General features: G+C 45.2%; 1 protein-coding gene across 6 annotated transcripts in view; it reads right to left on the bottom strand.

Annotated features, from left to right (window-relative positions):
* Positions 1-27,218, bottom strand: part of NTRK3 (neurotrophic receptor tyrosine kinase 3) — a 389,200-nt gene that overhangs the window by 70,650 nt on the left and 291,332 nt on the right. For all 6 annotated transcript variants that reach the window (XM_079127497.1, XM_079127496.1, XM_079127500.1 and 3 more), the window contains one exon: positions 7,267-7,397. In XM_079127497.1, the coding sequence (XP_078983623.1) occupies positions 7,267-7,397 (131 nt within the window). The remainder of the gene's footprint in view (positions 1-7,266; positions 7,398-27,218) is intronic.

The following is a 27,218-nucleotide window of genomic DNA, read 5'->3' on the forward strand; positions in this document are numbered from 1 at the left end:
CACAGTTGTTCTAGTCAGATCTTTTAGTCTCAGCAGCAAAAATGCTAATACAGACAGTTTAGTGACCTCAATAGATACAACATGAAGCAATAACGAAATGAGTGTGAAATTTCCTCACCATCAGGTTAGTGAACATCAAGACAGACTGGAGACTGCTTTGCATGCTTTCTAGTAGGCATCTGGTCTTTTCTAGTTATTCAGGCAGACTGACCTCCCCTGTAGATTATGCCAGCCCCCTAGCCAGAGACCTTTCTCCTACCCTGAAGACCCATTAGTTTTACATTCTAGCACTACAGTAGTGTGAACCTAATTTTTTTTTAATTCTATCTATGGATTTATGGGCAGGCCCATCAAACCTCTCTCAGTCATTGGCACATATCAGAGATGATGATTGTTATAATGAAAGTCTCTAGATATTATCTACTACCATCTGCTTCTCTTGATTTGCAGAAACTGAGGCTGAGCCTGTCTGGGAGCCAGTCACTTGCACACATCTTAAACAGTAGAAAGTTAGAGTGAACACAAGCAATCCCCTAGTGAGCTCCATGGTCCCTCACCAGTCAGTAGCAATACCTCTAGGGCCATCAAAGTGGGTGTGGTCTCTTGACCACAGATGAAACTTCATCCAACTTCAATCAGCACCACCTTCCATCTTTTTTAAAATTTGGAAGGTTGGTGCAAAAAAGTATTTAATTAAATGGTACCACTGCTGACAAAAAACGTTAAAAGTTATCTGACTTAACTTGCCCATTTGGTGAGAAAATTGCAGCCCAGAACTGGGAAGGGGTTTCCCAAAGATCATGAAACAAACAGCTTGGATCTGGAGCCCGGGGTATTTTCCTGTCTAGTATACCTGCTTAAATCAACTGAGCAGATGAATTAGTCACTAAACAGGTCCCCCAGGGAATGAAGGGCCCAGGAGGAAAAGATATGTTCCTGTTGAGGAGAGGATAGGGAAAGGCCACAGGTATGGATGCCAGCAGGGTGTCTGGGCCCAGCAAGATATAGGCCTATAGGGCAGGCCAAGGACAGAAACAGAGTGAGAGGTTCATTCTACCTACCCATGGTTGATTTTTATCAGACCTAACTTTATGCACTTTCCCTATTAGCGCTGGCTGCTTGCTCTAAGAGGTGACCTATGAATAAAGCAGGAGGCTGCAATGCCCACCACAAGCAGAACAAAGACATTTGCAAGCCAGAGAATCATGGTGTGGCTCCTGGCTGCAGCCCTGGGCTGCTACATGAGCTGGGGCGTGGACACAGGATGACTAAGAGTGATTTATTTATTTTCATGATGAAGAAGTAAAAAAAAAAAAAAAAAAAAAAAAAAAAAAAAAAAGAGCCCAGCATGGGTGGGATGGGAGAATATAAAGATTTATGTGAATGCTGGATTTATGAGAGGGAAAAATAGATCAAATTTGGGGCCAGCCAAATGGCCTCTCTCCATCTCTTTAAATCACTCTCTCCCACAGTCTGGATGTCAATGGCAGCCATGGGATATTTCCGTTCTCAGCTCTCAAGCAGTACCAGCCAGTGTCCCCCAGGCTGGCACCATGCACTGCATGGCAGATGAGTTCCTCCTTTGAGAGACAGAGCACAAAGCAACCCCTGTCTCTTTCAGTCTTCCACACCCTTTTCTCTGCCTTCACATAGGGTTTTCCAGCTGGTGGTTCTAACCTGAAGTTCTTATGTCAAAGTGTGGGCATTTTTTAATGTTATGTCAAATTATCAAAAGATGGGGTGTAGCAACTGGGGTCCAGAGCTGCAAGTGACTGCAACCCTGAGGATAAATGCAACTGGGACAGAGAGATGACAGGAGAATAATGAGGAGAAAAATTGGGCCAATGGCTTTCTTGCCCCTCTCAGGGAGTCCATATCTAATACTAATATTGCTGGGAAATTGCAAATTGGGTCAATGGTCAGTGGCATGGGACAGAACTGGTGTTTATCAAAGCCACCAACCCTTGGCGCAGTGAGAAAGTTTTGCCAAGAGGGCCTTGAAGCCAGAGAGGCTCCAACAAGGCCCTTTGAGCAACATCCAAAGAGGAGAACGGGAGTTTGCCTTCCTTGTCTCCCTCTTTTTCCTCCAAAGTTTGGGGACATTTCTCTTTCTGCTCTTTCCCTCCATATGCATTAGATCTCAGGAGCACCTGCTGTCCTAGGGGAGGGTTTCAGCTAGGCTGCTCAACAGGATGGGAGGGAGCCAGCTAGAGGTGAAAGCTACTCAACAACTTCCAGTACCTTCAGAGACACTTGACATCTTCATTTTGTCCAACCTAAGAGACCTGCTGTCTTCCATTTTCTTTTTATTTTGTTGGGAGAAGATATTGGTATGGATACTAGACTTCAGATGTCATTAATGTCTTGAAATCTATTTTATTATTCACAGAGGGTTATGAGATATGCACATTCCTAAACATTCAATATTTCTCTCCTCTCTCCCCTTTAATTATGATAATTACTATTATTTTTCTTTTAGTTCCTCAAAAGCCACTCTCATGTCCCCTTGGTAAGATTCACACATTTATCAGGGAGGAAGATGGGTAGTTACCATATAAACAGGCATTCCTTTCTCATCTCTTTCTGGCTTAAAACTGACCATTAGCTTCCCATTGATTTTAGGATAAAATCCAAACTCTTTAACACGGTCCTCAACTCTAAATGTCTGGTCTGCTCATTTCTCTCCACCTCCTTTCTCCCTCACTGCCTTCACCCCTCATTCATTACACTTCAGTATCACTGGCTTTTCTCTACTTTGTACACTTTATGCTTTAATCTGCCTCAGGGTCTTTACGCTTGCTTTTCTTTTGTTGGGAAAAATTCTCAAATAGGCTATATCTGCATGACTGGCCAGATTAGTCAGCACCACCCATAACCTTTGCAGAACATACTGACTGGTGCCCATGAACCCCGAGTACTCAGTGATAGTTGAATACCCAGAGAAGTGATTCGCTTCCAGAGAGGGGTTTACCAAGAGTTGGCTATGATTGTGGCCAAATTCATCCATAACAGTTAAACCTGTTAAAACAATTATGAAATACAATGAAGAAACCAATTAAACAGGAGTGCAGAGCGGGCAGCTTTTATGTTAGCTAGGATGAATGCTTTGGAAAGACCTGATAAAGGTCACTGATAAAGCACTGTTAGGAGTAAAGGGGGAAACCTTCTAAGTATTTTAGAAAATAAAAAAGATCTGAGCTTCTGCCCTCAGACTGTTCTACAAACATTTTATATGACCACTCCAGTTTAAAGCAATCAAAACTGGAAATCACGAACACCCCAAACAAAAATGAAATAACCCTCCAAACGAAAAGGGACCCAGAAGCTGAAATTCAGACATACTGAAAGAAACATAATGCTAAATTCAAGTGACTAAAATTGTCAATAACCAGAACATGAATTTCCTGCAGAGCAGGCTCTCAAAGCTTTTTAAACAAGTAAACGCTTCAAGAAAATGAAAAAATAATTATTTTTCCGTAAGAAGACTTGCAGTAAGAACAGTGATATAAAAAATTAACAAAAAATTAAGGGTCAATTAGATGTCTTAGTAATAAACTATGTGGTCATTAAGGTTAAAGCAAAATGCTCCACAGACAGGAAAATCTCTAGACCAGAAAAAACCACTAAGAAGCATCAATGAATCCAAAGAGTGCTGAGGTTCACCCAGAACGGGACACAGAATGACAGAGAAGGAAAATAGGAAAAGCAGAAGGGCCTCATTCCCCATCCGCAAAGGAAAGGCTTCCTGGGTTTCAATGCCCTGTAAGAGTAAAGTTTGTCAAATGACTATTTAAAAGTGGTGTAACTGACTTAACAGCTTCATGGATCCCATTACAGAAAGACCCCCAACTTAGGATGCTTGGACTTAAAATGTTTTGACTTTACAATGGTTGAAGGGATATGAATTCAGGAGAAATCTTACTTGGAATCTTGATCATTTCCCTGGATAGCTAACATGGTTCAATACTCTCTTATGGCAGTGAAGGATGTGGAAAATGACAACCCCCAGGAGGACAGGAGGACAGTGTAACCGGGAGGAGGGAGGAGGAGGAGGAAGACATTCCTCCCTTCCCAGCGACTATGGGTGAAGGGTCCTGAAGGGAGGAGCACTGGGCTCTGGACATTCACCCTTTCCCGGTGAGGATGAACCCTGAAGGGAGAAAGCAAGTGGTGAGCTCTGGGTAACAATGGGTCCCAGAGGAAGAAGATAAACAGTAAACAGTAAGCTCTGGATTTTCACCCCTTCCCAGTAACAATGAGTTTCCAACTTTTACAACGTTTTCCCTGACTGCCCAAACTGACACAGTCTGCTTAAGTCTCCAGTGATTAACTCACCCTCATTGTAACCTATAAAACACAAACCCCTTCTTGTCACCGGCAACCATTTTGCACCCTGACAATGAGGCCCTCTGATGTCTGATTGATTGACTCGGCAGCTTAATAAATGGCATCACTGAATCCATTGAGGCCTGTTCCCATCATGGTTATTCGTGTGTACAGGCAGCAGCCGCAAACCACAGCTCCCAGGCAGTCACGGGATCGCAAGGACAAACACTACTCCTCAGGGTTCCATGTGGCTAAGCTTGGATGTTCGGTGAGTTAAGTGAATTCAATTTGACTTATAACCTTTTCAACCTTACTGATCTGCACCTTATTGGGGTGCAGCTCCATCATGAGCCAAGGAGCTTCTGCATTTTAACACCACACGTACACCACTCGTACAGGCAAATGGTGCTCTGTCTTATCCTGCTCTCCATTTCCTTCACAGACATTCATCTTGGCTTCCCAGTAGGCTGTAAGCACCTTAAAAACATTTGTTTCCATCACAGCAACTGCTGGGGGGAAAAAAAATCTTGCCCTTTGATTTAAAACCATGATTTTGAGCAAACGTAATTTTGGGTTATACTTGCAAGTGTTTTCCAGAAGTGCAAAATTATCCTTTATCAAGATGGGAACACATTCAAAAGGAAGGGGCCTACAAAAAGGAGGAAGATCTAAAAAGGACAGGGAGCAGGAAAGGTCCCTTCTCAGGGGTATTCTGCAGGGGAAAGGCATGTCCTCCAGGGCTGCTCACTAGGTGGATCCAGTGAGTGATCAATGGTATAAAGTTCCAGAGGCTCATGTTCATGAGGATCCCAGGCCCAAGGAGAGAAACCCTTTTAAAAAGATGCAAAAGGAAACACATTTTTTTGCATTACCTAGTCTGGGTACTGCTTCTTTATTCCAGACCACTCAGGGGAAATGTTTCCCAGGGTTCTGGTCATCATTTTATTTCCTGCTCAAAGTGCAAAACTGTCCAGTTCATGTACCAGTCCCCAGGTGGATGCGCAAACACCCAGCGGATTAGTGTCGTTCTGAACATTAAAGTGCAGAGGCACACAGAACACAGAAATAATAAGAATCAGCCTTTTATGGGGCGAAACTTTTGTTCTTTCTTTTTTCTTTTTTTTTTTTTTTCTAGAATAGCAGTCAGCCCTCTATTTCTGTTTTTGTAAAAAAAAAAAATATTGGAAAACATTCATTCCTCTCGATTAATGTATTATTTATTAATTTATTTGTTTTGGTACTAGGGATGGAACCCAGGGGTGCTTTACCACTGACCTACATCTTCAGCCCTTTTTATTTTGGGCAGGGTCTCACTAAGTTGCTGAGTCTGGCCTCTAACTTGCGATCCTCCTGCCTCAGACTCCAGAGTCTCTGGGATTCCAGGTGTATATCAACATGCCCAGCAGTGACTATATTGTTTATGCAGCTTTCCTACTATACAAGCAGTTCAGTAGTTACAATGGAAGCATGGTCCTCAAAGCCTAAAATATTTATTCTGAGGCCTGGAATAAAAAAAGTTTGGTGAGTCCTATTCTGGATAGTTAATGGAAGTTTGGCAGATTGCATCTCTTTGGTCTAAGCATGTTCAGTAGCAAAGATGATGATAAGAACAAATAATAGCTACTATTTATTGAGCATGTAGTATGTCCCAAGCACTAAGGATTGTACACACATTGTGTAATTTAATCATCAACATCCTAAGGAAGAGATATTATAATTCCTATTATTCATATTAGGAAACCGAAACCCAAAGAGGTTGAGTGTCTTCCAAATGGTCACATGGTGATATGGTCACCCAGGCTCTCTGATTCCCACACTATGCTGGTACCTTGCACTGCACTGACTGCATCCATGGAGGTCATTTTCCCTCTGTTAACACAGACAATCTGCAGATATGCCAGACTATGAATATAGAGACCCTGATGTCATAGAAACAGGAAACTGCCTTTATTCCAGAGGCTTTGTCAGGCCTCTCAGTACTAAGAATGGATCACTTTTGAAGTTCAAGGAAGAGTTCTCATGGATAACCACATCTCACCCCCAACCTGCTGGGCATCCACATCCCAGAATATCATGTAGATTCTACAATGGCCTGAGAAGCTTCTCATTGCACCCAAAGAGGCAACTCCAAGCTCCTGACTCTATAGCAGGACTCCAAAGACCCCTGAGTCCCTCAGTGAGGCTATTTGACTCTTACGTGTATCAGTCATGTTCAAAGACTTGCCCAGCATTGGTCTACAGAGACAGGCTCCTCCATGGAGCAAGGACAGAAGAGGGTAATAGTAGTAGCTAAGCCCCTTCTCTACACAAGGCAATTCAGTCCCAGCTGTACATCTGCCTAGTGTCTCAGTAGCACAAAGCCCTGTGGTTAATGGACCCTGCCAGAAGCCAGTTAACTACAACCATTTGCCCCTTGGAGTATGAACCTGGCCCCATGGAAAAAATTTAAGAATTTCTCTTAATCTCACTCACTAGTCTTAGGTGCTGGATACCTGACTGCCCCGCCTCCTCCACCTATCTCCTCTATTCCCAATGATATCTGGTACTTTTGGGGAGTGGCTCCCTAGTCCTCCTTGGGTGCCCACCCTTCATCCAGCTACGGTCTTGAAAAGGTCAAGTGACTTTCCAGGTACAGATAATACATCCTACAGAGCCACTGGGGATGGTGATCCAGGACCTTCAGAATTAAATAAGCACCTTTCATCAGCGTAACTTGTTCTCCAGGCAAAGCCCCTTTAAATACCACAGCCTTTGACCTCAGAAGCCAAAGGAAGTTGCTTTATGTTCAATAAAAATGTCAATGCCCCTGGCACAAGTTCCCCTGAATACATCTGAGACCCTAGCACCATCTTCTCAGGTGAAGAATGGGTGAGCCTCTTCCTCCACCTCCCTGGGCCTCAGTCAGCTCTCTCCCTGGTGCCCACATGCTCCAGAATTTACCTTCACTGCCACCAGCATCTTGTCCTTGGTTGGGCTGAGATTGTAGCACTCGGCCAGGAAGACCTTTCCAAAGGCTCCCTCGCCCAGTTCTCGCTTCAACACTATGTCCCTTCTCTTGATGTGCTGCACATCTGTAGAGGGGAACAGAGGGGAACAGAGAGGAGGCAGAAAAGTCAGTCCTTGGTGCTTGTCCAGAGAACAGGGGATATGGGGTGCTTCCAAGTCCACAGCAGGGAAAACCAAACTCTAGCACCCTGATTTAAGCATGGAAACTGGCTTTGCTTTGGGGTTGCAGAGTGTGATCCTCAATGGAATCTCAGCTCTGTCCCTGACTAGCCCCTAATCTCTCTAAACCACTGCTTTTTCAGTGGAAAACTGCCCACTGCAGTTAGTATCCAGGAGTCTGGTATTAATTAGCCATAGTTGTTGGAGATGGGATACAGCAGTCTCTCCATTATCCTGCACATGGATCCCCTGAGGATCTTGTTAAAATGCAGATTCTGATTCAGTAGGTCTGGAAACACACATTCCAGTTGAAGTGGATGTACTGTTAGTTGCACTTTGAAGAGTGAGGCTGGCAGGGTATGGTCGAGACTCACATTTGAATCCTAGTTCCATCACCAGGCTAGTTTTTCTGAGTTGGGAAAAGTTATTTAATCACAGAGCCTCAGTCTCCTCATCTGTAATATGGGATTAACAACAATGCATTCCTCAAACAATTTGTGTGACAATTCAATGAGAATCCATATAAAGAGCTTGGCCCAATGCCTGAGACAAACTAAAGACGTTTGTGTGCACATATACACACGCACATACACTGTTTTTTTGTTGTTGTTTTTTTTTTTTTGTAACAATGGCCACAATGACCCCAGCATAACAGTACCTGGGTCATGATAGAAACTACTCATTGGCAGCTAAAATTATTTCAGAAAAAACTCCCGTTGGCGATCCTTCTCTGAGAGAAAGATCACTGAGATCACAAATGGCCAATTCAGAGACAGCTCCAGAGTGAGGGCCTGTGCAGAGAGAGGGGTTGCCATTCCCTCTGCTAATTTAGCAACCTAATTTTAATTAGGTTCTCCTGTCTGCCAGGAGAGAGCAGAGCTGTGACCTCAGCCCTCCCACCTCTTTGGAAAGAATGCTACCAAGGAATTGTACAAGCAGTGGGCTGGAGCTGAAAGGAGCCAGCTCGAGATTACTCACTGACCTTTACATTAATTGTTCAACAGGCAGAAGCCCATTAAATACCTGTATTAACATTATGAAGAGCATTGCAGAGCCAGGAAAGAGGATTGTCTCCAATGACCTTGTCAAAAAATAAAAGCTGAAGGGGGAGGACCTTGGCAGACTGTCCCCATGAGTGAGGAGTCTGTGACAGGGACAGAGGGGCATGGCTGGAAGGCTTTGGCTAGTGTCTTAGTGTGTTTGGGGATTCCTTTCAGAATAGACTACACAAAACATTATTTTTTCCTATCAGGGTTCTTGATATCCCACGATATCCTGGATGATCTGCCTTGCAAGGATTTGTGGGGGAAAACAATGGCGGACTGTGATTTCCTTCTCCCCAGCAAGACAGAACGGCAGGCCCACAGCTGCTGGTGGCTGCTCCTCATGGGCCACAAGGCTCTGAAAAGACTGCCACACCCCACCAAGCTATGCCCCGGTTTTACAAGTAGGGGATTAAAAATCTGCTCCCTTCTTCACTACCTCAGTCTCTGCTTCCCAGTCTCTGAGGAGGATATTTGTAGGCCTTGAGGGGAAAGCTGAAGAACTCCCCACTAAGAGAAAATAGGAGGTCAGGACCTCTCATGGGAGGCCATCTGCTCTTTGCTGCCTAAGCATTCCCAGGTGATTAACAATGATGCAAAGGTTCCTGCAAGGTGAATGTTCTGGCACAGCCTGGGAATGGAGATGGGACTGGTAAAGGCAGCTCTTCAGTGTCAAGTCCCACTTCCAAATGCACAGGAATTGGTAAGTACTGGGGAGTTAGAGGCAATTGGTTTAAGACCTGGAACCTCCAAAGGCTGGTGTACAGAGCATCTTGGATTTCAGATTCCTCATCTGTAAAATGGGTTTGTAAATAGGAATAATACAAGGTGAAGGATTTAGTCAGTTTGGGAAAAAAAAAAAAAAGACTATTCACATTTACTGCTTGAATTTAACCAGTCCCATGGCCACAAATAAATTAAGTCATGCCCCACTTCCAGAAGACCAGGAGGCCATCAGAGACCCTGGACTTACCTCGTCTCTTCTCCTCCCCTTCCTAGCTGTGTGATCTAGGTTGAGCCATCTTCTCCCAGACTCTGAACTGCCCATCAATGCAATAGAGATCATGCCTCTCTTATGTTCTGGAAATGTCTCCACAAAGGCAAAGCAACATACCACATTTTTCTGGGTGCCTATGTCCAGCTTGAGCTGGGTGTCCACACTACTTTCCTCAGTGCTTCTCGTTCTCAGCTATGAGTGTGAAATGAGAATAGAGGAGTTTACCAAGAGCAGGACTGTTTTTCATCTGCTGTGCCTGGGTCACGTCAAAGATCCCTTTCTCCTCCTCTCCCTCCCTCCGCAGAAAGATTCACAGGCCCGGATAGATTCAGCCAAGCCAAGTGGGAGCAGCAAACAGGGAGTGGTTTCCCAACCCGCCCTCAACATCCAGAGAATTGAGAGCCTGGCAACAGCTGCAGACCCCCTGCTGCTGGAGGCAGAGGCTCAGACAGCTGTGGACCTTGAACATAGCAGGGGGCAGGTGACCACAGTATGGGAACCGCCTCTGCTTTCTGCAAGCACATGAAAAAAGGCTGGGTGGAAGCCTACCCAGGGTCAGAGCATCTTCCCCCAATATGCAAATGAATCATTTTCAGGGGTTCAGAATAAAGTGGCCTTGGTTCATTGCAGGTGTCTTCAGAGTGAAAAGACTTTGAGACCCATACCTGTGCTTGGCTATGGGTGGGACGGTGAGAGCTGGGAGGGGGCAGACAAAAGAAGAGAAATAAAAACAGATTCCATTCCACCTTCAATCCTCCACTGAGAGAGAACTTGTTCCAGGCCATGGGGAGAAGAGGCCCCACAGGTGACCAGGGAGCTTTGGCAGAGAAAAGCTGGTTTGGGGCAAATCCACAGGGCAAATCACTTCCATGTGCACAAGCCCATGTATCAATGAGATTCTGGACTCCAAAGAACCAGGGCAGCAGCTGCTTTCCTGAAACCCACTAAGGAATAAGTAGGACAAAGGGATTAATAGGCACCAAATCCTACATCATGCTCAAGGTCAATTCTTATAATGGTCTTGAGAGACAGTGTTACTGGACCCCTTTCACAGATGAGAAAATGAAGGTAGGATTTAACCTTCCAAATTCACAAAGTTAAAATGTGACCAAGGACTTTCTCTTCTTTCTATGACGACCATGCCTATTATTTCCTTTACATTATGCTGCTTTTACTCTGTCCTTCCTGACTTTATGGCCACTAAATTAGTCCTGTCCACTAATACCCAAAATTCTACCTTCCACTGTCTTCCACTCCTAACCCACTTTCTCTTACCAGACTCACCTTGGGACTCTATTACAGCATCCTCCCAAGGGAAAGGGCATGAGCTCCCCCCTGGAGGCCATTCACAGCCCACGAGGCTCTGGGGAGAAGGGTACAGATGCTCTGCCAGGCTCCAGGGAATGGCTAGAGCGAACCATTTCATTTCTGACGTCCACACGTCTATTTGGGTCCCTGCTGTGCTTATTTTTAGCTCACACAGTGCGGCTCAGAGCTGCCTCTGGTGAAGCCATCTGACCCTCATGCCGAAAAGTGATGGATTTTCCTGGGAGGAGAGGGCATCAATCTCTTTTTACTGCCTGGTTGGCTGGCCCAGCAAGTCTGGGTCACAAGGCTCAGACGTCGGGATGTTGGAAGGGGAGGAGGAGAGAGGGGAGATACAGCCCAGGCCGTGGGAAGACCTCCCAATCTCCTCTAAGGAAGGAGCTGCTGGAGAGAATAAGGAGTTGGTATATAATTGGGTGGGAACTTTGAGAAATGAAAAGGGTTCCTGAGACCTTTTGCCCTGGCTCTTCCTGAAATCCTTTTTGCAAGAGAGCCACTAACCGAGTTCCACCAAAGGAAGCCACCTGTAGATCCTCTCCTTCCCACAGGACAACTGGTTCATCAGACACAAATACAGAATGAGAATTTCTGCATTTGGGTTATAGCTCCAAGAATTCTTCCTCTGTAGTGGGGACCAAGATAACTATTCCATATGTGTGGGATTCACTTCTGGGAGGTCTTCCAGGCCTTGCAGCAAGTCTGACCTAAAGCAAAATCTCTCATCCAGCAAGATCACCGGGCACCTCTGTACAGAACACCACAGAGCCACTATAGGCCGGTGGGCAGGCAAGCATTGTCCCTCATCCTGCCTGTGTTCACTGGGGCTGCCGGGAGGCTGCATCCTGGGGTTGGGGGCTGAGGGAGAACTTTCTGCAGCATCTTCTAAATCATGCAAAGATACCCTGGACAGTCTGTGTGACTAGCTGGACACAGAGACAACTACTGTCAATTTCACCTCTGTTCTGGGGAAAAGGCGAACAGGGAGGACAGTCATAAATTGCTCAGCCTTGCTGACCAGGAGTACAAAGGGAACAAAAGACCACATAAATATGGAACTGCTGAAAGAGTGAGGATTTGGGGAGGGGGAAAATCAGGTCTGTATTGAAATCCTGATCCTGCCTCTTACTGTTTGTGCCCTACTCTCTCCAAGCCTCTAGTTCCTTAACTGTAAAGTGGGAACAGATGCCGATTTAGTGACACTATTAAGAGGGTCGATTTAAACTGTTTAGGTAACAGAGATGATCAGAAATATCTGTAATATAGCTGATGCCTAACAAATGATTCCTTCCCTTTTAACAATGAAAGTCAACCTATCTGCAAACAAAAGAGCAGTTTGGAAAGAAACTTAGGAAAGGATGGTGGTTTTTCTCCAGAAATAAAATGGCCTGCGGCTGCTCAGAGGTAAAGGAACAACTGACTCAGGGTCACCAGCAGTCTGCCCAAGTCCACCACCATGATGTCTGACCTCTGTCTGCTTCAGAGTCCAAAATAGTTTGTGGGAGGAGGTTGGTTAGACAGTGGAATGAAGACATCACAACATAGAGACAGCCACCTACTCAAGATTGGTATTGATCAGCAGAGAAAAACCAGATTTCCCAGGGTCGATGGTTATAAATAACGGTGTTCCTGACTCTGCTATATGTCAAGTGCAAACTCAAATCCCCCCAAAGCCACTGCACTCTCTCAGACAAAAGTGCTTTAACTAGGGTTCATTTGCCACATTGGTGTTTTGCTAATATTATTTTCCCACGGTGGAGGGGGGGGTCTGTAAGTATGCAGGGCTGAGATGCTACTTTCCTGAAGGTTAGTGTTTGAGAAGCCCAGAGAGGGCGCCACCCACCCCACCCCACCCCCGCCACAGCATAGCCCTAAGGACTGGTCCCCCAGTAGGTGCTCCTGGCCCATTTTAATACCTAGGTCCCAACAGGCTCCTAGGTTCATCCTTGAGACTGATCAAATCTTTCCCTCACAGACTCCATCTCACTCCATGCATGTATGCTTTAGCTTAATTTCATATATTGTGCCATTATTAATAATAAAAATAGCTGCCATTGACTGAGAACTCACCCTGAGCCAGGTGCCAGACTAAGTATTTGACATGCAGCATCTCACATGTCTTCACGATGCTCTGAAACAGATGTTGCTAACCCAGTTCTACAGGTGAGGAAACTAAGCTCAAGGGGATGAAGTAATTTGTCCAAGAACCCCTAGCTACCACAGGTGACCCATAAGACTCCAAAATCTAGTAGAGTAGTTCCCACATAGCCACAGGTGACACATTTCAAGACTCCTAGAGGGTGCCTGAAATTATCCATAATTCCAATCCCTGCATATACTGTTTTTTTTTCTGTATATGCGTACCTATTACTGCAGTTTAAATTATAAATTAGGCACAGTAAGATTAACATTAATCATCAAGATTAGTGATTAATAACTATCACTAATAATAAAACTAAATAATTATCATGCTACACTAATAAAAAATTATGTGAATGTGGTCTTTCTTCAGAGTCAAGACAAATATTAATATTTGGGGGATGCAGTTGGCTATGGGTCAATGAAACCCTGGAAAGCAAAGGTGTGGATGGAGGGTCTTGTGTTACAACTCTTCCTCCAAAAAGAGGCTCTATGCTCTGAACTGGTATCAGTATATAGTGGAAACTAGTAGCATCTAACATGAAACCTGTTCTTGCCTCTCTTGGTGGCCACCACCTGAACCCAATGAGAGCAGCCAGGATGCTTTTTGGAGATGAAGACAGCACTAAAAGTCAGAAATTCACGACCCCACTGTTGCACAGAAGAGCAGAGGGTGGTGAGTCCTGAGTATGACTCTGTGCAAGGAGAAGGAGGGAGATTCTTGGCAGGAGAGTGGGGAGGAGGGAACAGGGAGAGGAAGGGAGGATCTCTGAGAAGCGTGTGTTTTCTTTGCACTAACCAGACCCTAGGGTCTCAGGCTGCCAAAAAGGCTCAGAAGAAAACATTAATTCAATACCACACATTTAATTACACATGAAATGGAATGTCTTTAAATGGAAAAGAATAACATTCTCAAGAGCTCCAACTGTGGGCTTTTGAAGTGGCAGGAGGGAGAAAGAACCCAGCTCTAAATCTTGTCAGGAGAAAGGACGCCGCCGAGAGGGCAGGACCCCTGACTTCCCTAGTGGCAGGAATTTCTGCCTGCCATCACAGACCCGTCCTCACCCCTTCCCTTGGCCCCACTGACTGTGTCTCACCTCATGCCTACAAGTGGTGGACAGTTTCCCCTGCAGTATTGTGTAACAGCATGATCTGTGAGTGTGTCCCCTCGCTGGCTACAGACCCTTCATAATGGTCTGAAGCCAACCCTGTCAGTTCTCAAGGATAGAGAAACAGAGCATGGCTGAACCATCAAATGGCCATTCTGGCAGAGCGATCTCCGGATGATGTACACACCTGGAAAAAGGAAGATCTCCTGGGCTGATGGCAAGGACCTTTCTAGAAGAACATACTTCAAAGTCTGGAGAGCCAATAGAGGAACTGTGTAGAATTTTTCTTGGAAGTCTAGAATATAGAATTGACTAACCAAATTGGGTAACGATATCATGGGAATGGATTCCAGTTGAATGAACACCAGCACTGTCCATTACTGCTGCCACCACGGGTTGATGTTGGCTCAGGATTGCTTATCTGAGAACCTAGATAAGAGCTGGCCTAGCCCATGCTCCATCCCAAGGTCTCCTGGACCAGGGCCCCTCCCACATCTTTTCAGAGTCAGATGTCTTTGCAAAAGAGGCTCTGAAAGGTGCTGGTCACTGTTCAAGACAAAAGGTCAATGTCATGTGTTACTCAAGGTCATCAGATGGGCCAAGTACAGGACCTAATACATAGTAAGTATTCACTAAATGTTTGATGAATGAAATAACAGATTAAAACTCCCTCTGAAACACTGCTAGAGCTTAGCAAGGAGAACACTACAAAGAGAAGGGAACAAGGGAAGCTGGGGGGTAGTGAAAAGAAATGAAAGATGAGTGAGAATGGGAAAGGATCCAGCAACTCCCAAAGAGTGGAGTTATTTACGTCCTGGCTCTAAGACTGGCCTGAAAAATCAAGATCCTATTGAACCAGGATGTCGTGAGGCCCACATCTGAACCCTCAGTCTCTGGCACCTCAGGCTTCTAAACAAAGTACCTCTGTGCTCTGCATCTGATGTGGCTCAGTGAACACCAGGTCCACTCCAGGGCATGTGTGTACCCCAAGGCTAGAGGTAGCAGTCTAGGACTCAGAGACATCGTGTTCTCAGCAAGACAGATACATAAATAAGACACCCTGATGTTTCTGGAAGCAGCAAAGAAAGAAGATCACAAGAGGACTGTCTGTTCTGGGGTCATTTCCAGCTCACGTTTCCTGACACAAGAAGTCCAGCGAGTGAGACTGAGATTCAGATGTGTCCCTGATCCCAGGTGCTACTCCTGTGAGCTCCACTGCTGTGAGCTCAGACACTGATAGACATGGTGGGCCCCTGGCATCCCTCCCTCACCACACCACACCTGTCTTTTCATACCCACTTCCTGTCTCCCTGTTGCCATGGCCTTTCCTGTGGCAGGAGGACCTCTGGCTCTCATTAAACATTGACTGCTTGAGCCAAGAGTAAAGAGCAAAAGAACTCCCCAAGGAAAGCCATCTGGAATTGAGAAGTTAGGTGCTGAAAGATGAATCTCAGGCTCCGGCTGGGAATCTGTCCCTCTCACAACTTGCCCAGCTCCCAACTTCCTCCCCATCTCCTGGCCTGGATGTTTTCTTTCCAACTCCATGGTGACAAACCCTCACCCAGAATGCCCATATAAGGAATGCATTCTACCTCTCCATCTTTCTGGAGGTCCTTCTGTCCCAGCAGCTGCCCAGGGATGCTGCATTGGCTTCTCATCCTGGGCATCTAACTCGTCTCTTCTGTGCTATTTTGCTCTCATCAGCAATCAGAAATCAAATGCATTTAAGTTTAGTCCTTTCAGCTGGTGGGTCCTTCCAGCTTTGGAGCTCTGTGGAGAGACTCAGCTGCTGGTACCTAAAGCCATAAGATGAACTTCACACAGGAAGTCAGGGGCAGGAAGTAGAAACACCTGGGAGGACCACAGGGTGAACCACAGCAGACAGACCAGAATCTCCCATTCATGGGACATGCCATTGACCTTGATGATCCAGCTACCCTGGATCCAGTGGAAAACTGAACCACTTCAGACAGAAAGGGAAGGAAAGGGAACCCTGAGACTCATGTAGTCAGAGGCAACAATATATTCAAATACACTAAAAAAGAAGAAATGACAGGAAGGGGAATTTGTTGAGAAACACCAGTATTACAGGAAGGGGAGCAAGGATGAACCTGTCTTTGGGATGAGGCAGAGCTGGGTAAAATTCACTCCTGACAGCACATCCTGGGAGGTAGCCTTTGGTGATTCACTAAACCAGTCTCAAGCACTGATGTTTCAATGGGTGAAATTAAGAAAACATTCATCTTATTGAATTGTCATGAAGAATCAATGAGATTATGTGTGGACGATGATGCATTTGAAGTGTGCTGAATGAACTAATAGCCATAAAGGTTCATGCAGAAATAACCAGTTCCTTCTTTCCACCTGCCCACCTCTCAGACCTTCAATCATCTTTCCTGATTCCTTCATCTCTCTGAGTCCAAATTTCCTCACCAGCAAAAGAGAAGTAATAATAATAATAATAATAATATACCTACTGCATGGAGTTGTGGTGTCTTTAAATGAGATACTATCAAATGCTTAGTGGCAGACAGCACATAGTAGGTGCTAAGAGACCTTAGCCTGTAGTATCAGTGCCATCAGGGCAGTCTTTAGTTGATTATTGGAGAACTCTGATAACCTGGTCCAAATTCCCAGACTTCTTCCTCATAAATTCCCTATAGAAATGCACTAAATAGGTTCAACAGATATACAGAGTGACCATTCACTATCCTATGAGCACCTGGCAAGCTGGTGCCTGTCCATCTGGGGACACTGTCCCTGCTTTCATTAACCCATTCCCCTAAACCAGCCATAATCCTTTTACTCCCTAAGACCTTCTTTTGATCATCTTTCTTCTTGGAAAGACCTTTTCCTTTCCTCAGAATGTCTATTCCCTAACACAAAATTACGTGTCCCAAGGCCACCACTGTCTACTTTGCTGTTCCTTACATAAGCTCAGCTCATGAACTGCCCAGAGAAACAAGCTCAAGACATCCTTGCTACCTAACTATAGAGAGTTAATGGTATCAGCAAAGACCAGTATTAGATTTTTATGAGATGTAATTTAGTTATATTGGAGGCATAGGATTCTAGTTCATTTGTGGGCATGGGCCAGGTCCTTAAATATCCCATATCCACCAGTTTCCAGGAAAAAAAAAAAGTTGCTAGGTTGAAGAAATCTGTTCACTCTTGTTCTCCCAGCAATAAATTTAATGATAAGGAAGATTTTACTTTACACAAAATGAACTCTAGAAAGTGAACAGGACACCCAGTAGGGTCAGAGGACGTTCTTAGAGACCTCTCCTTTCCTTTTTTTTTCTTTTCTTTCTTTATTTTTATTGTGTGTTTGTTTGTGTGTGTGTGTGCGCGCGCGGTACTAGGGATTGAACCCATGAATGCCTGCCACTGATTCACATCCCCAGTCTGTTTTATTTACTTATTTACTCACTTATGTATTTTTTGAAACTTTATTTTATTCATTTATTTATTTTTATGTGGTGCTGAAGATTGAACCCAGTGCCTCATACATACAAGGCAAGTGCTATATCATTGAGCTATAACCCCAGCCCTCACTTCTTTATTTTTTATTGCTTAGGACCTTGTTAAATTGCTGAGGCTGACCTCAAACTTGTGATCCTCCAGCCTTAGCCTCCAGAGTCACTGGGATTACAGGTGTGCATTACCAGGCCCAACTTGGAGGCCTTTCCTTAGGAAAATTTAACTTTAGTCCAGTTTAAAGTAAAAGGCAGGGCTCAGACACCATAGGGAAGATGATACTGTAGTTCACAAGGGAAAGGAGGGAAAGGGAGGGGAGGAGAGAGGTAGACGGGGAGGGAAGGGAAGAGGAGGGGAGGCACAGAGTCCACAGAAATTTAGAATGTAATGCTACCCTTAGACTCTTTCTTCAAGGAGACCATCCTTCCTCTTCTTGGTACAGTGCTTAAAATATGTGTGCAGTAGTGAACTTTCAGGGCATAAGTCTGTCCCCCGTGAAAGCACACTTGCCCTCAGGGTAAGTGGAGACCCCCTCAGGTAGCTCTGGTCACCCAGAGTGGAGATCCAGTCTTCCCACAGCTGTGCAGAAGGCTGGTGACACACCTCACCTGCTAATCGCCATATCCTCTCCCTGCCCCAGGGTCTGAAAGCTCCCTCCCTCCTCCCACCTCAGTTCAGCCCCCACCAGCTTCCTTTTCAGCCCCAACAACACAGAATTGTCTTTGCCCTTGGGACTCACCCTGGGCACACCCCTTTATTTCTACCCAAGTCTCCCCTCCACCTGACCTCAGTGTTTAGACCTTCCTTCAACTCTGCTGGAAGCCCCTGAAGCCCACTTTCACAGACTGCAGAGGCCGTCTATCTGACTGGGAGCCCAGAGAGTCAGGGGCTGGGTCTCTTCCAAGGAAGATGTTCCTGCTGGCAGCTTCCAGTCCTGGAGCTAAGGCTTCAGCTACCCGCTTCACCTTCTCTATCCCTCTCTCAGCCTCCTGCTCTGGTCCTCACTCTCTTCAGCCATGCATCTGATGGGGAACAAGGTCAGAGGCCAGAGGCTGTGGGTCTCAGCAGCGTAGCACTCGGCGTGGGCAGCCTGAGCAGAGAGCAGCCAACAGATTCGTTCCGCACAGCCTCCACGGTCCTGGATCTGTGCTTCCCCCTGTTGAAGCCTACTCTTTCTGCCAGGTGTTTTCCCACCACATCCTCTGAGATGATTTCCAAGAGTTCCCCCACACCAGATGTGAAATACACTGGCCGATGAGCTTTTCTGGCCTGTCTCCTGAACCTCCCCCTACCCTACAATTCTATTAAAAAAAAAAAAAAAAAGTCGGAACCAGTGAAAATCTGGGTGACCCCACCTGAGGCCTGGATTATCTATCACCCAGCTTGGCTTCTCATATTCCATCTGTTGAGGTTCTCCAAATTTCAAGTTTGCTGTCTCTCAGGCACTGGCTAAAGTCACCAGCAAAACCTTAAATGTGGATGGTGTTTTGAACACGAAGGTAATTCCTTACAGTTTTCTTGGTGCCAGAAGAAATGAGTGCACATAGACATGTTTGGTCTCTAAAGGACACCAATACCGTTTTTTCTTACCAGTCACTTAGAAGAATCCAGAAATTGAAAGTCAAGAGGTTTTGGGGGCTAATGGTAAGTAGAAAATTGGGAGTAGAGAGAAATCTTCCTCAAATGTTGCTAGATCTGTCTTGCTGACAAATGGCCACTGAACGGCAGTGGGATGGACACCACTGGGTAGCTCCCATCAGGGTGGAATCCCTGGGGCATTGCCTGAAGAATCCACCTCTGATATACCCGAGCCCTAAAGAAAGCCTTCGTTTGATATACTGTAAGGAGACCTCCAGGCCCCCTCTTCACAAACCTTGGGGACTTCTCTCTCATTTCTCAGATGAGATGGTTGCTTGATGTGATAATGTTCAAACATCTTTGTACGACTGCAGCCACCTTCCGCATAGACCATTCTGTTTTCTCTGTTCTTCCTAAACTCCTTGTCCACCTGCCCTTCTCCAGGTGGGTACTGGTCTCCATTGCTGGCCTGAATTTTATTGCTTTCTCCAAGAGCTCTGCTTCTGTCAGAACTTCTCAGTGTGTGTGTGCACCCATGCGTGTGTATGTGTGCATGTTTTCCATGTCTCTGATATAGATCTTTATTGCAAGTTCCCAGGCAGGTTTGAACAGCTTCCTGAAACTCCACCAGGCAGTGTTTAGGTAGGACCCATAGCCTAGGCTGCAGTTCCTCTGCTGCCAGCTCTCTGAGAGGTTAGCCACTGGCCAGAACTCCCTCTGTACAGTCCCATCAATCTCACAGATTGCAAAAAGGAAACTATGAATCAAGGACTTTGCCACACCTTTTACCCTATACACTGGCTCATTCCCTCTGTGTGTCCTCTCTAGGAACTTACCCATTTTCTTGTTTTCAGCAGAGAAACTACAAAAACTGAAGGACCAGACATGTCCCAGCCCCTCCTGCAAATGTTTCTTATGTCAATTACAGGGGCATCTCCTCCTGTATAACTTTCCCAGGTCTGTGAAATTTGGGATCTGTTATGGTTTAGACACTAGGTGATCCCCAAAAGCTCACTGTCAGACAATGGAAGAAAGTTTAGAGAAGAATGATTGGTTTATTAAGGTTTAACCTAATCAATGCATTAATCCCAGTAGGGATTAACTTGGTGCTAACTCCAGGCAGGTAGGTTGTGGCTGGAGAAGTGGGTCTCTAGGGACATGTCTTTGGGGTTATATTTTGTCCTTGATGACCAGAGCTCTCTGCTAATCCTGAGCCACTTTCCTCTACTATACTCTTCTGCCATCATGTTCTGCCTTACCTTGAGCCCTGAGAAAGGGCAACAGCTGTCTACGGACTGAGATCTGTGAAACCACAAACCTCCAAATGAACTTCTCCTCCTCGAATTATTCTTATCAGATCTTTAAGTCACATCAGCAAAAAAGCTGACTAAAACAGGATCAGCATATGTGAATCTCCATTACTCCCAGTCATGACTTAGGCAGAATGATTTAGGAAATCCGACTTATAAAATCAGGAAGGAATTAAACATTTGGATAGAAGACCATTCAGAGGAAAAAAAATGTTATCTGGAACAGAGCAAAACCACTTGATAGATGTCTTGCTGAAATGAAGAGACACTCCAATCCTGCAATACAAAGTTTCTAGCAGGCCAGGGGTTAGGAAATGGGATTTTTGTTGCACAGTACCTGTGGTTACTAATTTAAGATGTGGGAAAAGCCATATCACCTCTTCACCTGGAATGCTGTTTGCATTTGCTTTAGTTTAGTGAACATTAGAAACAAACAGATCAACAAATAAAACTGCTGGATGTGATGGTGCACACCTGTAATCCCAGCCATTCAGGAGGCTGAGGCAGGAGGATCACAAGTTTGAGGCCAGCCCCAGCAACTTTGCAATACCTTGTCTTGAAATAAAAGAATTAAGAGGACTGGGGTGTAGCTGGATACAGTGGCTCATTCCTATAATCCCAGCAGCTTGGAAGGGTGAGGCAGGAGGATGGAGAGTTCCAAGTCAGCCTCAGCAAAAAGTAAGGCACTAAGCAACTCAGTGAGACCCCTGTCTCTAAATAAAATGCAAAATAGGGCTGGGGATGTGGCTCAGTGGTTGATTGCCACTGAGTTCAATCCTTGGTACCCCTTTCCCAAAAAAGACTGGGGTGTAGCTCACTGGTAGGGCATCCCTGAGTTCAATCCTCAATATTAAGTAAGTAAGTAAATAAATTCATCTATGAGCACATCTTCAAGTTCACTGAGACTCACAATAGCCATAATGTTCTCAAGGGGTCTCTCTCTCTCTCTCTCTCTCTCTCTCTCTCTCTCTCTCTCTCTCTCTCTCTCTCTCTCTCTCTCTCTCTCTCTCTCTCTTTATTTTTTTAATAAATGCTTTCCTTTCTCATGAACAATTCTATGGCCATGGACTTCCCAGAAGTGAGAGAGAGAAGTAGGAACTGCTAGACAGTGTGGTTGTCAAGTCCTATGGGGGTGGTAAAGGTAAAGGCTAGAAAGATGCTAGTTATGTCATAGGTCTTAGGCACACCCTGCTCTGCCCCTAACTACCTGTGTGACACTCAACATGCTACTTAACCTCTTTGAGATGACATCTTGTTTGGTAAGTGCAATCTACTGCCAACATTTGTAAGCAAATGGCTTAATATTAGTCCGTAAATCTCTTAGTGCAGTTCGGACAACTAAAATTTACTTCTACTCCCTTACACAGACTACTCAATTTGGGTTGCCTCAAAAATGCTTGCTCACTTCGCACACATGGACAGATGCACAGTTTTAAAGGTCCTCCCTCCTCTAAGAACACACCTATGCCACTCGCCCACCTGAGGCAGAAATTTGTCTGCAAAGCCTCTGTCTGCCAGTGTCAGCTATAGGAACTCAACTGTCTCAGACCCTAGAGGTCCAGCAGGGCCCTCTGCTTGGCTTGCAGAGGCTGCTTCTTATCAAGTACATACTACAGAGGGTCAGGAGATCCAGGTACAGAGCAAGGCTCCAGGAAACTGGAGGCAACAGATGACAAACTCCCAGCAGGTGAATGTCACATGGAGCCACCTTTCTGAATGCCTTTTACATTAGCATATGGAAGCTTAGGAGTATCTAAACAGTAATTTGGCAAGTAAGTGACTGACTGGGACCCAGCTAAGAAGGAAAGGGAAAAAGCTGGAGGATGTCCATCACACAAGGTTGAGACAACCCTTACTCCAAACCTGCCTACTAGACACAGTCACTGGTTCCAGTCCAGTCCCCAGAGTGGTGGCACTGGACAGGAAAGAAGCTGGTTCAACAAAAATGATCATTTTTGACAGTGATGGAAACTGGGATGCCAACTTGGACTTGCTGATGGACCATATTCATTCAATCCATAATGTATTCAATAAATGTACATGAAAGTTACAGTGTGTCAGGAACAGGGCTACACCCAAGGGACACAGCAGGGAACCAGAGACTCTTTTGCTTCTCCCATTGATCTAGAAGAAAGACCAGGTCATCTGGCAATTCCAATGCACTATGAAAAGCCCCATGGTGGGGTAAGAAGAAGACCCTAGAGTGCCTATAAGGGGTCTTATGTTCTCTCCTTGAGCCTCACTTACTGTGTGTATAAATGTGAGAATATAGTATTAAAAATGACTTGAACAAAACAGGCAAAAGGTGTTCTAGTTTAATCATTGTTGAACAATAGCAATGAAAATGCCTCATCCTCATGCTGAAGTTACCTGGTTCTTGGAAATGACGTTGCTGTGCTTTAGTGGGGGATGGGCGGTTGTTTAGAGGAGAGCTACCCAGAGAAGTCCACCTGTGCAGCTCACTACTCCTCACATCTCCAGCCTGTGTGACCAGGAATCTCCTGTAGCTGGGGCCAAGTGCTGAGTTCATTTGCCTCCTTACCTGACCTGCTGAATTCCAAGAGTTCCAGCCAATGCCCCTCAACACAGGTCTTGTGTTATGGTTTGGATGTGAGGTGTCTCCCAAAAGCTCACGTGAGAGACAATGCGAGAGGGTTCAGAGGAGAAATGATTGGTTGTGAAAGCCTTAACCTAATCAGTGAATTAATCCCCTGATAAGGATTAACTGAGTGGTAAGTGAAGGCTGGTAGGGTGTGCCTGGAGGAAGTAGTTCATTGGGGATGTGGCTATATATTTTGTAACTAGTGAGTGGACTCTCTCTCTCTCTCTCTCTCTGCTTTCTGATCATCATGTGACCTGCTTCCCTCCATCACACTCTTCCACCATGATGTCCTGCCTCGCCTTGAGCCCTGAGGAATGGAGACTGCTGAGTATGGACTGAGACCTCTGAAACCGTGAGACCCCCAAATAAACTTTTCCTCCTCTACAATTGTGCTGGTTGGGTCTTTTAGTCACAGTGGTAAGAAAACTGACTAAAACACCAAGGAACCAAACTGCCTAGGATCAAATATAGTTTGCTCCAATCATTTTGCTCTGAGGTCTCAGAAAAGTTACCTGTGTTCTCTGGTTCTCAGATTCCTTATTTGTAAAATGGAATAATAATGGTAGTGTCCACCTAAGCTCCTCATAGAATTGTTTTGAATATAAATATGTTAGGATGTATAAAGTACTTCAAAAAAATACCAAGTGGGAAGCCTCAAGTCTGTCATTATTATTATGGCTATTGTCTTAATATCATCAGTACCAAAAAACTCATCATCATCATCATGATCACAGTCACAGAGGGACATTGACCCTGGGGGCACCTTCCCTGGAAGAGACTGTGGCATCATTAAGGGGTTTGATTTAACTCAACTCCAGGATCCACTGCCATTGGCTGTGTTACCTTTTTGAGCCTCAGTCTCCCCTTCTGTACAACGGACTAATAAGAGTTCCTATACCATGGTATTTTTGTAGGATTATGTGAGACACTGTATAGAAAAGACCTGGCACAACACCTGGAGGAAAGTGAGCTCTCAGTAATGACAGTAGCTGTACTACTTTGTTAACACCTTGGAAGAAATGCTGTTTATATCTAATCCAACTGCAGCCACTTCTGCCCTTTAAGGAAGGGTGGCAATAATTCATATAGTTGAGAAATAAGTCTTCCAACTGTTCCCTTTGCCTTGCAGAGACCATGAAAGAAGGCAAAATCTTTCTACTAAGCCCCTACTAGGTCTTGGTGCGCCTGGAATTTGGACCTGGAAGTAGATGGGCCACTGTTTAGCATAGCACATTAATTAGCCTACGTGAATACACAAGTAAGTTCAGTGCTGAGTAAGAAGAGAACTAAATTGCTCTGAGCACTGAAGTGTGGTAACTGGATTTCCCTGGGGAGGAATGAGTGAAGAGAACCCAGGAGATTTGGAAGTGACAAAAGCAGAGCCTGGTGACATGGGATGATGTGTTGGTGAGGTGGCTAGAGGACTTTGAAGAACAGAAACATGGAACACTCACCATTTGGTCATTTGTATTGCTGCCACATAAACTCCCCATGTAATAGTAACACTAAGCCAAAGCCATTCCACACGCAAGCTCTGCAAATGAGTGGTTCATTGAGCACAAAATACTGTGCAAAAGACACATTTCACATATTGAAATGAAGATTCAGAAGAACCGTGGTGCACAGGGTACGCACACTGACCCACCTCAATCAAAGCAGGGTCTCTGAAGATATCACAAGAAGAGAAAGACAACCTTAGCCTACCAAGAACCCCAGCCTACCCCAACCCCAAGAATCCTTGGAGACAGGATCCACATTTACATGGGGTGAGCCCCAACACTGCCATTCAAAGCACACTCAGCTCTTACCTGATTTGTGAAATCATCATCGTTGTACAAGTCCCCATTTGACATCTCTGCTTAGGTGTCTTGTGATCTTTCATAGGTAACAGAGACAAAAGACAACTTGTGCTTTGAACCCATGGACCTGGCCTTCCCCAGGGCTTCCCTATGGGTAAGCAGTATTCCCCATGCATTCAGCGGGTCAATCCCTAATCCAGTTTTATCTGCTGACTTCCTCTGCAGTGTCCCCAAGTCCATCAGCAATCCCTGTCAACATTTCTCAAGTCTGTCTACATCTGCATAGATCAGTTGCTCCCATCTGGCCACTGCCATCCTAGCCCAAGTCATCCAGATCTCTCATCTGGGCAAAGTCTTCCCCCACCCCTCTCTCCCATCCCTCATTTTCCACTCTGGACCACAGTCAGCTAAGTGCTGTTATCATTTTAAAAAAATAAAGTAGGAAACTTAATGTCCCTCTCCTCCTTCAAACCTGAGTTTACAATGACAGCCAAACTCATTATATAATATGATAGCTTGTGGGATCTGATTCTGCCTGACTTCCTGACCTCATCATATCTGGCCCCTTCTCTATTCCATCCCATTGTCCTTCCTTCTGTGCTCAAATATTCCAAGTTCGGCGCTACTCTAGATCCCTGACAGCAGCCATTACCTGTCCCTGAACAGTCACTTTCCAACTATTCAACCAAAAAGGGTCACTTTTGATAGAGGACTGTCTCAGTTCCCAAGAGTAGCCCTATCACCATCAGGTAACTGTCTTAATGACTTGTTTTTCTACTAGTTTATTTGTCATCTTGTTCTCCCAGGAGAACAACACCTCCAGGAGAGCTCAGCCTCTCTGTTTACCGGTGCTGTCCCCAAGTACCTCCACCAGTACCTGGCAAACAACAGTGCTCAACACATCTTAGTAGAATAGATGAATGACTGCCTTGGTGAGTTTTATCATGACTCCACAGGCTGGAAACATCCAGTGAGGGCTGGAGATCCAGCACCAGCCCAGATGGCTGCAGCTTCAGCAGATCTGAATTCTGAAATGAAGGCAGACATGCTAGTTATTAAACCAGGGCAGTGCCCAGCAGGAGGGCAACCACAGCTCTGAGTTAATATTGAACAGATTCCATCAGCAAACACAAATGTTAAAAGTACTGAAAATCAGAAGCTGAGGTTCTCCTTCCCCCCTGATCATCTCACCTGCTCCTCAACCCGAGGCCCTGAACTTGAGCTATAATGAAAGCATTGGTCCCTACAACTAAAAAGACCATTTCATCAACTAGAAACTCCTCCTGTACATTGCAATTATGTGAGTTCTGTGACCCTCTTCATGGGTAATGGCCCGCAGGGGCCAGGTATGGAAGCTCAGTCAGTCTCTGGGACACATGGTGGGCATCTGTGTATGGGATCAGCATATTCTGCCATGCCACTAAACTGAATCCTTGGCAGGGTGAGAAACTGGGATGAAGGAGGTTGCCTCCGATGTCTTCCCAGCTGCCTCTTACCAAAAGAAGCAAGAAGCAGACAAAAATTAAAAAAAAAAAAAATCTAGCTATGAAATCAGCAAAAATTAAATGTGCAGAAGTGTTGAGATGGGCGAAAAGGTCCAGTGGTGGAAACAGATATTTTACCTCCTATTTGAAAGAATATCAGTTCATCCATTTCTTGCTTGAGTCCCCTCCTCAAACAACACTAATCCCAGATCTCTTTCTCAGAGCATCACCACAGCGAAGCCCTCCCAGGGTAAACTGACTCACTCTCAGACAAGCTCAGGAAATGGAAAGACATTCCCTCAGTTCTCCTCTTCAGCTCTACTTATGTCACCTTTATTTTTTTCTCTTGTCTTAGGTGAATTAATAGCTCTCTCGCCTCCCCCATGGTTAAAAAGCTTACACCCCAGCTTGTGTCTCTGGTCTTTTCCATCTCCTATTTGGATGGTGATGTATCTAGCACTCACTTCTATTCCACACTAGAAACCTCTCTTTCCCAGTGACTTCTTACCTACAGGATAAAGTTTCCTCCAACCTAATAAAAGCATTCCCTTGGCCCTACTTCCCCTGGAAATTACTCCCTGGTCCCTCTTCATCACCAGACTCACTGATGGGTCATCTGTGTGACTGTGTTACCTGCCATCCTTCAGCTCCCCACTCATTCCACAGGCCTTGACACTCTCATTGTCACTATTTCACTCATGGATACATTTGTCACAAAGTCACAGTGATTTCTTGATGCCCAAACCTGATGGCTTTTTCTCAGTTCTCATTCAACCCTCAAGTCTCAAGTCCTTTGTAAGTCTGACCAAGGCTTACCTGACTGTCTCATCATCAGCTACCTTGCACATGAGGGGGTACTCACTTAT

Source organism: Sciurus vulgaris (genome assembly GCF_902686455.1).
Source record: "Sciurus vulgaris genome assembly, chromosome: 2".
Taxonomy (NCBI): domain Eukaryota; kingdom Metazoa; phylum Chordata; class Mammalia; order Rodentia; family Sciuridae; genus Sciurus; species Sciurus vulgaris.